Genomic DNA, 16556 nt, shown 5'->3' on the forward strand with positions numbered 1-16556 from the left:
TCGTTTATACTACTGTCTATTGTACTTAATACCCTAAATCCTAGATCCTAAAATCTTTTTGAGATGCTGGAAAGAAGGAGAAGTAGTTTCCTTATTAGAATGACGAGAAGTAGTTTGAATGTTTGAGATGTTGGAAAGGAGGAGAAGTTTCAATGTTGTAGAGCTCCAATGAATAATGTTTGGCTGGATGGATGAGAAGGTTCACTATTGCATATCTCAAATGTTATTTTGAGAACTTTTTCAAAAAATGAAGGAGGAAGAGGGAATGTCTGACCTGAGATATGAAACATTATCGTCAGGAAATGCATCTTCGGTGATATTCATCTTCGGATGCACTTTTTATGCATACGGAAATGCATCTCCGAATTAATTTTTGGCACAATGAGGAAGCCTCTTCAATTTGACTTGAGAAGTGGCTAAAATAGATGCATATGAAGATATATCTCCAAACTCTAAAGGTATAACTTTTCATGATGGTGTGGAAGCACTCATAAGAATGGAAAGAGTATTTTTGAAGAAAAAATATCTCTTCCTTTTTCTCATGGACAAAAAAAAATCTAAAACTAGATTTGAATATTTGTCTCATTGTCAATGGTGGAATTTGATTACTAAAAAAAATCTAACTCTTCAAAATTAAAATGATCTTTCTGTCTCACATTTTTGTCTTTCTTCTAAACAAATTTTCCACTTATGAATTTTTTTTAATACTTCAGTGACTCCATATTTTCCTCTAAACCTTTTTTTCCTGAATCAAAGATTTGAGATGGGCGAATTCAAATGAAAAGAATACACAACAGTTATTCTAACAGTCATCTCTAGAGATGTGGGCTTCACTGTTTGAAGTTAAAGAAAAATTACACACAACAGTTATTCTAACAGTCATCTCTAGAGACGTGGCTTCAAGTTAAAGAAAAATTACACACCCCACATGCAGAATTTACAAGAGACTTCCTCCATTCTCCCATGAAGTTTTAAAAACAAATTAGCTCCCATTTCACATGAAAAATGAGATACATTTTCCATGCCTAAAAAACACAACAAATCAATTAATCTATCCACACAAGAAATCATTTTAAAAACTAAAATTTATTTTAAAAACTAGATCACCTCATCTTTTATATCCACCCCCTTTCCTTGTCCTTATGACTATTCTTCTGTTCTTTAGCACCTCCACCTCTTCTACCATTTCCAACTTGCACCCCCCTCTGTGCCAATTTCCCTCTACTTCCAATAGAAACTCTCAATTTCTCCATGCCTACATTTACACCACCAACTTTTCTCATATGCTGTAGTGGAGACTTCGCCTGGCCTTTTCTATGCAAGCTTCTTCTTAATATGTTACCTATCTTCTTAACACCACTTTTCACTTCTTTAGGACTCTCACAATGACCTTGTAATGGTTGCATTGTTTCTGATTCCTCAATGACTTCTTGGTTTGTTAACTTTGGTATGAATGGTGTTTGAAAATGTGTTAAACTTGGGAGAGGAATCAGAGAGTTCCTCCTTGAAGTAGTTGCAGAAGGAATGCCACGCGGTGTCATTGTGCATAGAGAAGCTCTTGCTGTCCTTTTTGGAAGTAGGGATTTATTTTCGGCCATGTCGGGGTTGTTTTCTTTCTCATTCTGATCAATGTACTTGATGGAGCTTTCTATTGTAGAAAAGGGTATATTGTAAGGTTTTAAGATGATGTTCTCCATTAAGGGTCTAGCTGAATTTCCACCAGTTGTTGGATCATTACAATTCTTGAGAGTTGCTAATGGTCGATTCGCAAGTGGTGTTGGTCTCAAAATTGAATTGTTTTGCTCTTCTTGATTTTTCATTTGATGCTGCTCAGCTATCTTTGAGTCTACGTGTTGACGCGCTAGCTTTCTCTCAATCATCAGCTGTGATTCCAGTTCCTTCACCTTCAAATTTTTGTAATATGTATAAGATACCCAAAATCATAAGTCGTAATGTTTAAAAGAAAAAGAAAAAAAAACTTGTGCTATTTTTGGATTGTTTGATATTGTTTGAGAGCTTATGGATGAAATAGCTTATGGCATGTCCATAAGCTATTTACAGCTTACTTCCAAAACTTATTCAAAATAGCTTATGAAAACACATATAACTTTTATAAAAATAGTTTATACTTGAGCACTTGTGCTATAAGCGTTTCATCAAGTTGTTTATCCAAATAAGGCTTTAATATGTTACCTTGTCTTGAAGACTTTTGTTTTTATGATCCCTTTCCTTCATTTTGAACTCTAATCCATGGATTGTATCCTCCATCTTCTTGATTTGAAAATCCTTAAGTTTTAGCTCTTGTTTAGTTTTGTCAGCCTAAATTACAAGTAAGCAATGAAACAAATTGAAAATGATGAACAAATCGACAATGAAACAAATTGAAAATGATGAACAAATCGACAATGAAACAGATTGAAAATGAAGAACAAATCGACAATGGAACAAATTGAAAATGATGAACAAATCGACAATGAAACAAACTACATATATCACAGTTAAGTAGTAAAATGAAACAAAATATTATAACAATCATACCATCTGTTTGTGTTTCAGAAGTTCAATGGTGTCCCACTGTTTTTTTGCAGGGCCCAATTCTATTCCTCTTACTCTACTAGCAAAGTTCAAAGAGCAAATCGTTTCGCTCAAATCGTTTTCATTAGGACTGATTTGTACAAACATGAGCGCCTTTGAATCTCCTCCTAGAGAAACAAGATTGTTCATCAAGTTCATAAATCACATTCGCACAGAATTGTACCTAATAACAATTGAATCTTCTAAATAAGTACCTAATGAGTCTTGCAGCAAGTGTGTAAGCTTGGAGTTCCTGATAGTGAAGAACAATTGATCTTCAATATTGACAATAAACCAAGACCCGTTTGGATAAACTACGTAATTAAGCACTTACAGGACAACTGATTATCATATAAGCTATAAATTATCCTAAAATAACCTATGAAAATAGGCTTAAAACGGCTTAAGTTGTTTCTGCAAAGCTCTCCCAAACAATCCCACAAGTGCTAATCATAAGTTATAATGGTTCATAAGCTATTTCAACTTTAAAAATTTAGGATTGAAAAAAAAAGGATGATAACCTGAAAGGGATGTGTGAACTTTTAGTTGCAAGAGCTGAAATGACATCACCAAGTGCAGAAAGAGATCTATTAATATTTTGTGTCTCCTTCAATCTATCACCTTGTACTTCTGTCTTTGCAACTCTTTCACTGCCTGCTAAGTCCACAAGCCATAACTTGCTTCTAGTGTGTTCTCCATTCAACAAGTTTTCTCCCTTAACCATGACACAGTGAATGCAGTGAGATCGACTACTATGCTCGTTCGCATTGGTTGAGCTTACAGCCCTTGCATTGCTACCAGTTTGTAGGACTTCCCACACTTCAGTCATGTTGTTCACATGTGCCTCAACCAAACCTGGAATATGCATTCCTTCACCAGCTTGCCTTATCTCCAATCTACAATTAACCACATTTTGTTACTTACTAGAAACTACAAGAAAAAACCAAGCTAAAGTGTGGCTTTCCTTTAAAAACGGGATTTAATCTCTTAAAAACTTCCACCTCTGCAAAAATAATCAAATGGTTTGTTAGTTTACCTTCTTGCAGACATTCCTGGATGATTTCCTGAAACCAACAAATCTCTTATTTGCTCATTGTACACTTCCAAGACACTTACGGAGATCTCATAACTATAGAGGGTTTGTCTTTCCTTGATTATATCAAACATTTTCTCAAGAGTCCTGAAATTAACTCCGCGAGCCTCTTCTGTTCCCTCCATTGTGAAGGTTTTTCCTGTACCAGTCTGTCCGTATGCAAAAATGCATACATTGTATCCATCTAAAACTGAGGTTGCAAATGGTATAGTGTCCTCAAAGATATCAGCTATGAAGCAAAACAATTAAATATTCAAAATGAGAATCTATCTTCAATTCAGCACAACATAGAAAAGAAAAAGTATATATATGGAGTTAATGCTTCATTAATTACCTTGTTCAACTTGAGGGCCAAAGACAGCATCAAATTTAAAAGTCTTTTTTGAAGATCCATTTGACATAACAGTAAGCTCGCCATCTTTAGAAGAATCAAAATCTAAGGCCACTGTGGCTCCTCCTTTTATCTCTTCAGCATTGAGCGGCCTACACCGGCAAAAGACCCTTATGTTTCCTCTTAACTCTAATACCTTATTGTAAAGCTCTTTTTGAATCTTGGTCCCTTCTATATATTTGGACTTGAGATCTTCACTTAACTCTAGTTGTTCATTCACTTTAAAAAGAGATATAAGAAAAAAATTAGTACGAACGCAAAAGGAAAAAACTAAACAAATATAACATTGAGATTCATAATGCCACAATGTGTAATTACTTTTAGACTTGATAATGAGTCCCAATTCGCTTATATCTGCTTCATATTTCTTGTATGCCTCTGCTTCCTCTAATAGCTTAATGTGTTCCATTTTCATAATCTGTATCCAGTGAAATTGACAAACACATTATAAATATAATTTTCTCTTTTAAAATTTGCTTGTCATTGATTCAACTGTGTTAGGATACCAATACCTTCAATCTCCTCATCATGTCTCTCAGTGTTGTAAACCACTTACTTTTCTCTTTCACTTGTCCCTCAATAGCAAATGCTGCAAGACCAAGAATATCAGTGGATATTAAATAAACATAACCTTGAGTATATGGATTTAATTCATGAACACTATCGGTGTAAAGAGTTTTTACTCGGTCAATCAATTGTAATCGTCATATCATTAAAAACTCTGAATATATTAGTTATATATTAAGTTGAGAAAGGAGAATGCCTTACCTAAAGATCCTACGTGCATCGACTTGCGCATTAGCTCGTTCTGAAGCTCCTTTAAGGAGTTCAAAGCTTCTTGACATTCACTACGTTTTTGATGATTCTCCTTCTTGAGCTCCCCCAACTCCCTCTTTGTTACCGCCAGCTCCTTCTTCTGACACTCAAAATCTCTTTTCAGCTTCAGAAACTTCTCTTCTACTCCAATGTCGTCAACATCCTACAACATTATTGTTTGAGATCATACACATTTTCCTCATCAAAGTAAGAAAACTATCACTATTTAATATAGAGAAACATACTTCTGAGAACTCCATCTCTGCTTCCTGAGACACTCCAGCATCTTCCAACATTTCATTATCTCCTGAATTTAATGTAAATTTTTGTTGTAAAAATGCAATGTGGACTATAACCAACGAACATCACATTATGTATAGCTAATTATTCAAAATTTCAAAAACATTGTTCACCATTAGAAATACAAAGAATTGAACTTACCGGGAAAGTAGTCTTGCAGTGACTCGACTTTAGTTACCGGCGGTTTATGAAGCTCGAAGGAGGCTTCGGGCGATAGTAATTCCTCTTCCGGTTCAAAAGTTTGACACACGTTCGAGAATTTAACAGTTGGTGTCTTGTGAACTTTAGAAACTTCAACTTCAGACTCATTGATTCCATTCTCAAGAGAAAGCTCCATAGACGAATCCAAATTGCAGCGATTATTGCTCTTCAACATCACAGGAGAATCACAATAACTGATTCCAGCAATATCCGGTGAGCCAGAACAGATCACCAAATCTGGTGAAGTCATAGAAAACCCTAAAATCGACCTTCCGGGATCCTCATCAACCAAACTTTTCACAATTGGATCATCGAATTGCACGCTGTTCCTTTCTGAGCTTTCACTTTCCCGACACAATCCTACACAGATTATTCAATATAACCCATCAAAAACAATGAAAATATTCAATTTTACATATTTGTTTATCCTAACCATAACTAGGGTTCTCACCAGAAGATTGAGGATCTGTCGCCATAGCTGAATTCAGAGAGCTAAGTGATGTTTGCAAAACCCCTAAAAAAAATCAATTCAAAAGGGTACACGATTTCAATAATGGAATTAAGAACTTTGAAGTAAACGAAATTTTGATTTGACCCAAAAAGAGAAGGAAAATGGATTCTCACGAGTGGAAATGGTTTGTGGTTGTTGTCGAAAAGAAGCGTCAGTGAGAAGAAGAGGGTCATGATCATAGTGATTCCATCCTTTATCTTCCATGGATAAAATAATGCACACAAACCGTTTGAAATTTTGAAAAACTGAAATAATAAAAATAACATGAATAATAATAATAACGATGTTTGCTTTTTAAGAAGGTTATAATGATGGTGAAAAAGGGGAATGTTTTGGTACGATTTCGTTACAAAAAATGAAGATTGTGAAAAGTTTCCTTACTGAGAAAATTTGACCGTTGAAAGGTTTGAAATTTGAAGGGTGAGAAGCGGGTGAAGAAGATGTTTGTTGGTGGAGTTTGTGCTTTGTGCTTTGGATTAACCCAAGTACACGTGACGTGACGTCACACTTTTCTTTTTCACTTTGAATTTGGATGGAGAAACAATAATTTTGATTGACTCATTAAAGAAAAAATATGTAATTTGTCTTCTTTTGGTGTAAAAGAATAACTCTAGAAACACAATATCTAATACATATTTTGACACAAAAAATTATTTATTTAATGTGTATTTAGGATACATGTTAAGTTAAGTTAAGTTAAGTTAGCATGACTTTAATAATAATATCAGAAAAAATTATTGTTATTGGTAAAATATAGGTATTTTTACAATGTATATATGTTAATATTTTTGTCTCTTAAGAGTTTTATTTGACAATTTCAAATATATTTTTAAAAAGATTTAATTTATGTAAAGATTATATATACATTTAATTCATTACAATTGAATCGATAAATATATTTGAATTTAATTATAATTGTTTTTAAAATGATATATATAATTTATTGTAATTTGTTACACTTAGTTATTACATTTAATAATATAGTAATATGTTCAAATTTAATCTCGAAGTCGGATTCATTAGCATCAGCTCTTAAGTGTTGAATCATTCGTTATAGTGCCTTGACTCTATGAATGGAATAGTGATTCAATAATTGACCTCTGATAGACCAATGCTGAAGATAAGACATATCGCCCAAAGTGATGTTTATCTCACCAATGGAAAGATGAAAAGACGATGTTATTGAGTATCATCTCTCAACAAAAGTCCATGAATGATGAGGTTAAACTAGTCATGGCAACATCTTTTAGTCTAAATGTTATTAATACTTTCTAAAATCATGGATATTGTGGTTGTATCAGCCTCGTTATCTTCCTATCGTGGTTGATACACTTTATTATCTCACGGAATTAGGGGTGTTCGCGGTGCGGTTTGAGCGGTTTTAATGTTAAAAATCATCTGAACCGCAAGAGAGAAAAACACGCGGTTCGGTTTGGTTCGGTTGAAGATTAAAAAAAACCAAACCAAACCAATGTGGTTTGAATTGGTTCGGTTGATGTGGTTTTTTACAATACTTTTATTATGTATAATCAATAATAAATAAATACCAAATCATTCATACATAAACATTACCGAATAACAATTCACACATTACCAAACTTATAAAAATAGTATTCATAAAAAAGAGATTTGTAAAAATAGAATTATGAATTACAATTAAACTTTCTCTTTGTTCATAAAAAAACTACATAGTTGATAATTCATAATTCTTCATGTTTGTTCACAATGGCGTTTGTTTTCTCATAATAATATTGAAGTTCGTGTGGCAGATTCTGGGAATGATGAACAGCCGCACTAGGTGGAAGGTTTAACAAGATTAGTAACCGGATTGCCACTGTTAATTCTTTTAAGAGAAGTAGACGGCATTTGAAGAGAATGTACAGGAGGCAAAAAAACACTGGGAACAGTAGAATTGACAGTCGCAGAATGGTAAGGCTGCTGAAAACTATCTACATTAGAAGCATAAGGTCCAGTAAACTTAGGTGCCTGCAACAATTGAAATCAAAGGTTTCTAAAGCCAGAGACATCTATAATCATAAAATCAAAATCCAAACTTAAAATTGACACTGATAAAGTATCCAGCAAAAAGCCATAAAAAATTGATATGCAGCTAATGACATACGTTAAAGAAATTTTTCAATACAGCATCAGTTGCAGTAGCCGCAGCTGAAGATGACTCTACAGGGCTTTGGGTGATGAGTGACACTAGGTCATGTTCCTGAAACTCACTACAGCGTATAAAAACATCAGGCATAACATGCAATAGTAATTAAGTTGGGGTATCAAATATATAGATAGTTTGAAGTTTGTACAAGCACAATCAAATGTCGTGAATGATTGACCTTCTCATTGAATACTTTTATTAAATGAAGTTGTTTTACGGTTTGAAATCACAAGTTTCATCACAAACAGAATAACAAAAACATTGTTGTTTTGAATCATTTAACATATACGCAGCAGGCAACGCATTGGGATAAAATGTAACATTTAAGAAGTTAAAGCACCGTGCATACTATTCCGAGAGATAGAAACAGAAACAACTTAAAGTTATTACAAACATTCAAATAGGGAATAGATGATACAGATTCAGACATACACACAACCGACGCAGAGAGTAGGGACAGTAAAACTGTTTGATGCAGAAAGTAGTAAATATATTTCATAGTGACGATAATTAATTTAGAAGAAATCAGCAGACAATAACATCAAAGATAAACTGTTTGATTGATTACCTATCATGGAATTAATATTAAGCAGTAACTACATTTGGATATTATTAGTTCAGGAATTAAGATTTGCGCAGCAATGGCAACAATAACAAGTTCATTAGGTTTCAAATTAACGTAATCTGCAAAATAGTAAAACATGATCTTATACAAATATAAAGGATATTTATACCAAATCTGAAGAACAGTAAAATTTCAACAAATCTGAACCTGTATTTCTGCGATTCATAACGATAAACTGAAACTGCGGTTGAGCATTCCTGAACAAAAATCAGAATAACCGATTCAAGATCCAAGTGAATAACAATGCAAGAGAAAGAAAGCATAGAAATATATTATACCTCTTGACGACAAACAGAGATATTAAAACACATACTAATATAACCCTTATCCACAACGGAATTTAAAAGGAAGCAAATATTAAAACACATACCTTTTTTTCAAGCACGTATACTAATCAGATTCAATATCAGAAAATCCTTCATTTAGTTGCGGGATCGGAGCCATTTTTAAAAATATATCAAATATGTTGGAAAATATATTATTTCCGATTTTATTATTGTCTTTAATACTACCTTTATTTTTCTTTATTCTCAATTAAGGATAAAATAAATTGTAATTATTCTATCTTCACTATATAAACCAGCTAAGGCTGATGAATAAAATATAACAGCTTTTACCAATTTTTTCTAGTATGGTATCAAGAGCACTGGGTTAGGGGTTACCATAAAATTTCCCTGTACGTATTTTTTGACCCAATTCACATACTCTATTAACCTCCTATGGAGAATGACAACAACATGTGGCCTCCCCTATCACAAGCCTGCACTGGATCCAACAATGGCGACCAACCACAATCTGATTCGGGCGGTGGCCGCGGAAACGGTGTACATGAGGAACCGTCGGTGGTCATAAACAATAGCAGTAATGGCGACCAACAACAATCTGATTCGGGCTTCAGCCGTGGAAACGGCGGTGGCCGCGGAAACGGTGTACATGAGGAACCTTCGGTGGTCATAAACAGTGGCAGTAATGACGGCAACAATGGAAACAGGAACAACATTGTTTTTGGTGACGGTTATTCCAACATAGGCGGTAATGATCAAGAGGGTTCCTCATACTCCCTCAAGGTCAATATCCCTAAAATGAATGGGAATAACTACAATGAATGGGCTCAAACCGTTCGATTGGTATTGGATAGCAAAGGAAAAATTGATTTCTTAACCGGAGCAGTAGCTGAACCGGCAACAGGAGACCCTCGTTACAAACAATGGAAGTCGGAAAACTCCTTGATTATTGCGTGGCTGGTAAGCTCTATGGAAACTGGAATAGGTAAGCCTTACATGTTTTTACCTTCTACAAAGGATGTTTGGGAAGATGTTAAGGAAACATACTCTGATATTCAAAACTCCTCTCAAATTTTTGGTTTAAAATCAAAGTTATGGCATGCGAAACAAGGTGACAGGAGTGTAACTGCTTATTACAATGAACTGTTAACACTGTGGCAAGAGTTAGATCTCTGTTATGATGACAAGTGGAGGTGTACAGAAGACAGTGTTTTGTTTCTCAAGAGGCAAGAAAATGATCGTGTATTCATGTTTCTCGCTGGGCTCAATAAAGACCTTGATGAGGTAAGAGGTAGAGTTTTAGGAAAAGTACCATTGCCAACTCTTCGTGAATATTTTGCAGAAATAAGAAGGGAAGAGGCACGACAAGGAATTATGATGGGTAAGATACAACGAAATTCTGAATCTGAAGGCTCAGCTCTGGCTACTAGGAACCTTGACGAGGGAAGAAGGTCAGACAAAGTTCCTTGGTGTGATCACTGCAAGCGCGAATGGCATACACGTGAAACTTGTTGGAAGCTCAAAGGCAAACCTCTTAACTGGAAGAAGAAAAGTGGTCGTGCATTTCAGGCTAGTAATTCTGATCAAGGGCAGCAATCTCTTCCGTCTCAGTTCCCATTCACTACGGAGCAACTAGACAGACTGTACAAACTCCTTGAGTCTCCAACCCCTTCTTGCTCTATAGCAACAAAAGGTAATTCTGCATTTCTTAGTGTCAGTCCCAGTCATACTTGGATAGTAGATTCAGGAGCCTCCGATCACATGACAGGTGAATCTACTTTGTTCTCTTCATATAGTCCATGTGCAGGTAATCAAAAAATAAAAATTGCAGATGGCTCTTTTTCAGCCATTGCAGGTAAATGGTCAGTTGTGTTGTCTCAAATGTTAACACTTAAAAATGTCCTTCATGTTCCAAATTTATCTTGTAATTTAATATTCGTGAGTAAATTAGCCCAAGATATAAATTGTCAAACTAATTTTTTCCGATCTCACTGTGTCTTTCAGGATTTGAACTCGGGGAAGATGATTGGCAGTGCTAAGGAGAGTGGAGGACTCTACTACCTTGAAATTGGATCTGCATCACAACTACCTTAAAAAACAATAAGTTCCTGCTTTGAGTCTTTTTCCGTTTTGAATAATAAAGATGACAACATTATGGTATGACATTTAAGATTAGGTCATCCTAGTTTTCGTTACTTAAAACACTTGTTTCCTAAGATATTTCACAATAAAAACTTTTCTTCGTTTAAATGTGAAGCATGTGAATTTGCAAAGCATCATCGTTCCCAGTTTTCAATACAACCTTATAAACCATCAAAGCCTTTTTCTATTATACACAGTGATGTTTGGGGCCCTAACCGTACAAGTACACTCTCTCTCAAAAAATGGTTTATCACATTTATAGACGACCATACAAGAGTATGTTGGGTGTACTTGTTAAAGGGAAAATCAGATGTTTGTCAGGCTGTAAAGAATTTTGTTTTAATGGTGCAGAACCAATTTCAAACAAATATCCAAATCTTTAGAAGTGATAATGGCAAAGAATATTTTAACACTATCCTGGGTGATTTTTTTCTAAAAAATGGGATTGTTCATCAAAGTTCATGTCCTAATACTCCTCAACAAAATGGAGTGGCCGAAAGGAAAAATAGACATTTACTAGAGGTTGCTAGAGCTCTACTTTTTTCAAATAAAGTACCAAATTATTTGTGGGGCGAAGCTGTTTTAACAGCTGCGTATTTAATTAACAGAATGCCCTCCAAAATTCTCAATTTTCAAACTCCTATTAACGTCTTCAAATAATGTTTTCCTAGTACTCGTGTTTTAACTGATTTGACTTTAAAAATCATTGGTTGCACAGCCTTTGTTCATGAACATAAAAATGTTGGAAAACTTGAGCCACGTGCTATAAAATGTGTCTTTGTTGGATACTCCCCAGCCCAAAAAGGATATAAATGTTTTGATCCAAAAAATAAGAAAATGTTTGTCACTATGGATGTTACATTCTTTGAAAATAAACCTTTCTTTGATGACACTCATCTTCAAGGGGGGGAGATAAAAGAAGACTCGTTTCAAATTGAGGACATGAGGTTTTTAAATAACTTATCTTTACCAATATCACAAAATTCTAAGTTTTTTACACCTGCACCAACAGAAAATGGCCGCGATTCTTTATCTGATCCTACTCCTGTCATGAGTAAGGAACCTTGTGAATCCGAGCCTACATTTTCTCTTGTAGAAAATAATGAGAATCCTGAAAACGATGATAATGATGATATAATTGAAATGCCACAAAATAATGAGTCACTTCAACAAAACAAATTTGAATTAGGAAACGGGACTTGGAAAGGAAAGGTTTTTGTGAAAAAGCACCATAAAGGAAAGGACAAGTCCACATCTCAACACTGCCAGGAATCTGAATCGGGGAATGATCAATTTCCTAACAAAAGAAAAGGTAAGTCTATCTCTGTTTCTGAGAGTCGTATTTTGTATCCTGATATAGATGATCCTGTTGCCATTAGAAAACCTGTCAGATCTTGCACTAAACATCCCATGTCCAATTTTATATCATATTCAAATTTGTCTTCATCTATGTTTGCCTTCACTTCAAAATTGTCTAGTGTAGAAATTCCAAAAAGTGTACAGGTTGCTCTAGAAATTCCAAAGTGGAGGGAAGTTGTACTTGAGGAGATGAAAGCTCTAGAAAAGAACAAAACTTGGAGTGTTACGCCACTACCATATGGCAAGAAGACAGTTGGATGCAAATGGGTGTTTACTGTGAAGTATAATTCAGATGGGTCAATTGAAAGGTACAAGGCTCGCTTGGTGGCTAAAGGCTTTACTCAGACCTATGGTATAGATTACTCGGAGACATTTTCTCCTGTTGCAAAATTGAACACTGTCAGAATTCTTTTGTCTCTTGCTGCTAACCTGGATTGGCCTTTGTACCAGTTAGATGTTAAGAATGCCTTTCTTAATGGCGATCTAGAAGAAGAAATATATATGGACATTCCTCCTGGCTTTGAAAACAAATTTGGATCAAATGTGTGCAAACTAAATAAGTCTTTGTATGGATTAAAGCAGTCCCCTAGAGCTTGGTTTGAAAAATTCACTCAGTCCATGAAGAAACAAGGGTACATCCAAGGACAGGCTGACCACACCTTGTTCACAAAATTCTCCCACGATGGGAAAGTTGTTGTCCTGATTGTTTATGTTGATGATATTGTCCTTACTGGAGACGATACAGTGGAAATGGCAAGAGTAAAAGAGAAATTGGCAGTAGACTTTGAAATCAAGGATATGGGATTCATGAGATATTTTCTAGGTATGGAGGTTGCTCGATCAAAAAATGGTATTGTGGTTTCACAGCAGAAATACATTATAGACTTGTTGAAAGAAACAGGAATGAGTGGATGTCGTCCTGCAGATACCCCTATGGATCCTAATGCTAAACTTTGGGGAGAAGGTAATGTTTCTGTTGATACTGGGAGATATCAGAGATTGGTTGGGAAATTGATTTATTTGTCACACACCCGACCTGATATTGCTTTCTCAGTTAGTGTAGTGAGTCAGTTTATGCATTCTACTTTCGAGGAACATCTTGAGGCAGTATATAGGATACTGAGATATTTGAAGGGAAATCCTGGAAAAGGATTATTTTTTAAAAAGACTATTGAAAAAAATGTGTCTATCTTCACCGATGTCGATTGGGCAGGTTCAGTCACAGATAGAAGATCAACATCTGGATATTGTATCTATGTTTGGAGTAATCTTGTGACATGGAGGAGCAAGAAACAAGGAGTTGTAGCAAGGAGTAGTGCAGAGGCCGAGTTTAGAGCTATGTCTCAAGGTATTTGTGAAGGATTATGGATCCTTAGAGTCCTATAAGAACTTAAGATGAAAATTGAGCTTCCATTGAAATTGTACTCTGACAGTAAAGCTGCTATTAGCATAGCTCATAATCCAGTTCAACATGACAGAACCAAGCATATCGAGATTGATCGACACTTCATAAAGGAGAAGTTAGATGCGGGAATCATATGTCTACCCTTCGTGACTTCAAGTCAACAAACTGCGGATATCCTGACCAAAAGTTTGGCAAGGCCTACTTTTGAGTATTTGATAGACAAGTTGGGCATGATAGATATCTATGCACCAACTTGAGGGGGGTGTTGGAAAATATATTATTTCCGATTTTATTATTGTCTTTAATACTACCTTTATTTTTCTTTATTCTCAATTAAGGATAAAATAAATTGTAATTATTGTATCTTCACTATATAAACCAGCTAAGGCTGATGAATAAAATATTAAAACACATACCTTTTTTTCAAGCACGTATACTAATCAGATTCAATATCAGAAAATCCTTCATTTAGTTGCGGGATCGAAGCCATTTCTAAAAATATATCAAATATATTAACAAATGTTAGACAAAACAAACAATTGAATAAAATAGAATCATGAACAAATAAAATTTACAAATTTATATATACCTTGTTCGAGCTTCTCCAAGTCTTCCAAGTGCTCTTCAATATCCATTTTCAAAGGGGAAGATCTTAACCAATTTTGTGCACATATCAAAGCTTCAACAGTGTTTGGTGTAAGAGAGCTCCTATAACAACTAAGAACTCTACCCCCGGTTCTAAAAGCAGACTCCGAAGCAACAGTAGATATTGGCATAGCCAAGATATCTCTAGCCATTATACCAAGAGTAGGGTATTTGGTGGAATTTACCTTCCACCAATTCAAGATGTCAAAATCTTGACTTTTCTTCTCCCTCGTCTCCATGAGATACAAATCCACTTCATTTTTATTTAAATTTGAATCTTGGTCCATGTCCTTCTCAAATTGATCATCCATATGATCAGAAGATGTAACAAATTCTGATAGCTCTATTTCTTGTGCATCACTTTCGACTTGGCCTTTACTTAAGAAAAGACTATAGCTTTCAAACATTTTGTTTAATGTTTGCCTCACCTTATCACACAGAGAATCAGCAACTTCCTTATCATAAAACTTATCCAATCCCCACCGAATAAACTGAAACTTACGTCGAGGATCAAAAATGACAGCAATAAAGACTAGCTTATTCATCTTTATGACATCCCCCCAATACTTATTATATTTGTCGTTCATAGCATTAGCCATATTTGTAAGTAATGGGTCATCTTTATGATATTCCGTCCAAGTCTTCAATGCCCCCAATATCGTACAATGTTCCATGAAATATGTAGAAGATGTTACATAAGTTGAACCTGACACCTTTGTAGTGATTTCAAAAAACAACTTCAAAAATTTCACAAAACACTTGGTATTATCCCAATCCTCATTATTTGGGATACCACCTTCCAACATCGCATACTCAACACACTTCTCACCTAATCTTTTAAAGGCCTTTTGAAACTTCAATGCGCTTTCAAGCATAAGGTATGTGGAGTTCCACCTAGTGGGACAATCATATTGCACTGTAGACTTGTCTTGTATCCTAACTTCTTTAATACATGTCATAAACCTATCTAAACGGCCAGGTGACTGACGAACATATCGAACCGCACTCCTAATTTTGGAAATTGAAGAATGCACTTTCTTCAACTTTAACCCATCATTGACAACAAGGTTAAGAATGTGGGGACAACATCTGACGTGTAAATGCTCTCCTTTTAATGGATGTGAATTCCAATCCTCCATTCTATTTTTTAGGTAAGAGATAACAACATCATTTGAAGCAGCATTATCAACTGTGATGGTGAAAACCTTATCTATCATCCAACCCTCCAAACACTTTTCAATCTTTTTCCCAATTATCTCTCCCTTATGAGATGTTATTGGACAAAAATTGAGAATTCTTTTACGCAACTTCCAGTCTTGATCAATGAAATGCGCAGTAAGAACCATATAATTAATATTTTGCACGGAAGTCCAAGTATCAGTTGTTAGACAGACACTTTGATTTGTTTTAGTAAACAAGTCTCTAAACTTATGTTTTTCACTCATGTAAAGACTCAAACAATCCCTAGTAATTGAAATCCTTCCCGGAAGTGGGAGCCTAGGTTGTGTAACACTCATAAAATAACGAAATCCTTCATTTTCAACAAACGAAAAAGGCAACTCATCCACAATTATCATTCTAGCTAAAGCTTGTCTACATAATTCAACATCAAAATGGATACCAACAAGTGTATTATTACTAGTTGCTTTACCGCCTTCTTGAAGGCTAAGAGTGGTTTGAGTAGGATCAAGAACACTCTTGGGAATTTTTTTACATTGATGCAACAAATGGTTATTTAAATTGGTGGTTCCATTTTTGTGTGAATCAGCAGCATACGACTTCGTACACCAATTACACTTAGCACGAGTACCCGAAGTGTCTCTTGTAAAATGATCCCAAACCCAAGATTTGGGCCTACAAGGTTTTTGTTTACCTGAATCTCCATCATTAGAATCATTAGCATTAGAATCACCAACTTCTCCAACTTTCCTTTTCTTTTTCTTTTGAACATTACCATCTTCATGTTTGTCCAAATCAATAGTTTGAGATGGATTTGCTGTAGGCATCGCCATCGATGGATTATTTTCAGACTGCAAATATATATAT

The 16556-nt window shown here is 35.0% G+C and overlaps 1 protein-coding gene across 1 annotated transcript; it reads right to left on the reverse strand.

Moving 5' to 3' along the window:
- Positions 1–764: 764 nt before the first annotated feature.
- Positions 765–6253, reverse strand: LOC127121645 (kinesin-like protein KIN-14Q). Its single transcript, XM_051052117.1, has 14 exons — positions 6000–6253; positions 5827–5889; positions 5316–5735; positions 5120–5181; positions 4827–5037; positions 4571–4647; positions 4377–4476; positions 4002–4277; positions 3611–3896; positions 3096–3470; positions 2790–2827; positions 2539–2702; positions 2194–2319; positions 765–1904 (listed from the first exon to the last, which is right to left on the reverse strand). Exons 1-14 carry the CDS (start codon positions 6088–6090, stop codon positions 1116–1118), a joined length of 3078 nt encoding a protein of 1025 aa, XP_050908074.1. The 5' UTR covers positions 6091–6253; the 3' UTR covers positions 765–1115.
- Positions 6254–16556: the final 10303 nt, after the last annotated feature.

The sequence above is a fragment of the Lathyrus oleraceus genome, chromosome 1 (genome assembly GCF_024323335.1).
Source record: "Lathyrus oleraceus cultivar Zhongwan6 chromosome 1, CAAS_Psat_ZW6_1.0, whole genome shotgun sequence".
In the NCBI taxonomy this organism is placed as follows: Eukaryota; Viridiplantae; Streptophyta; class Magnoliopsida; order Fabales; family Fabaceae; genus Lathyrus; species Lathyrus oleraceus.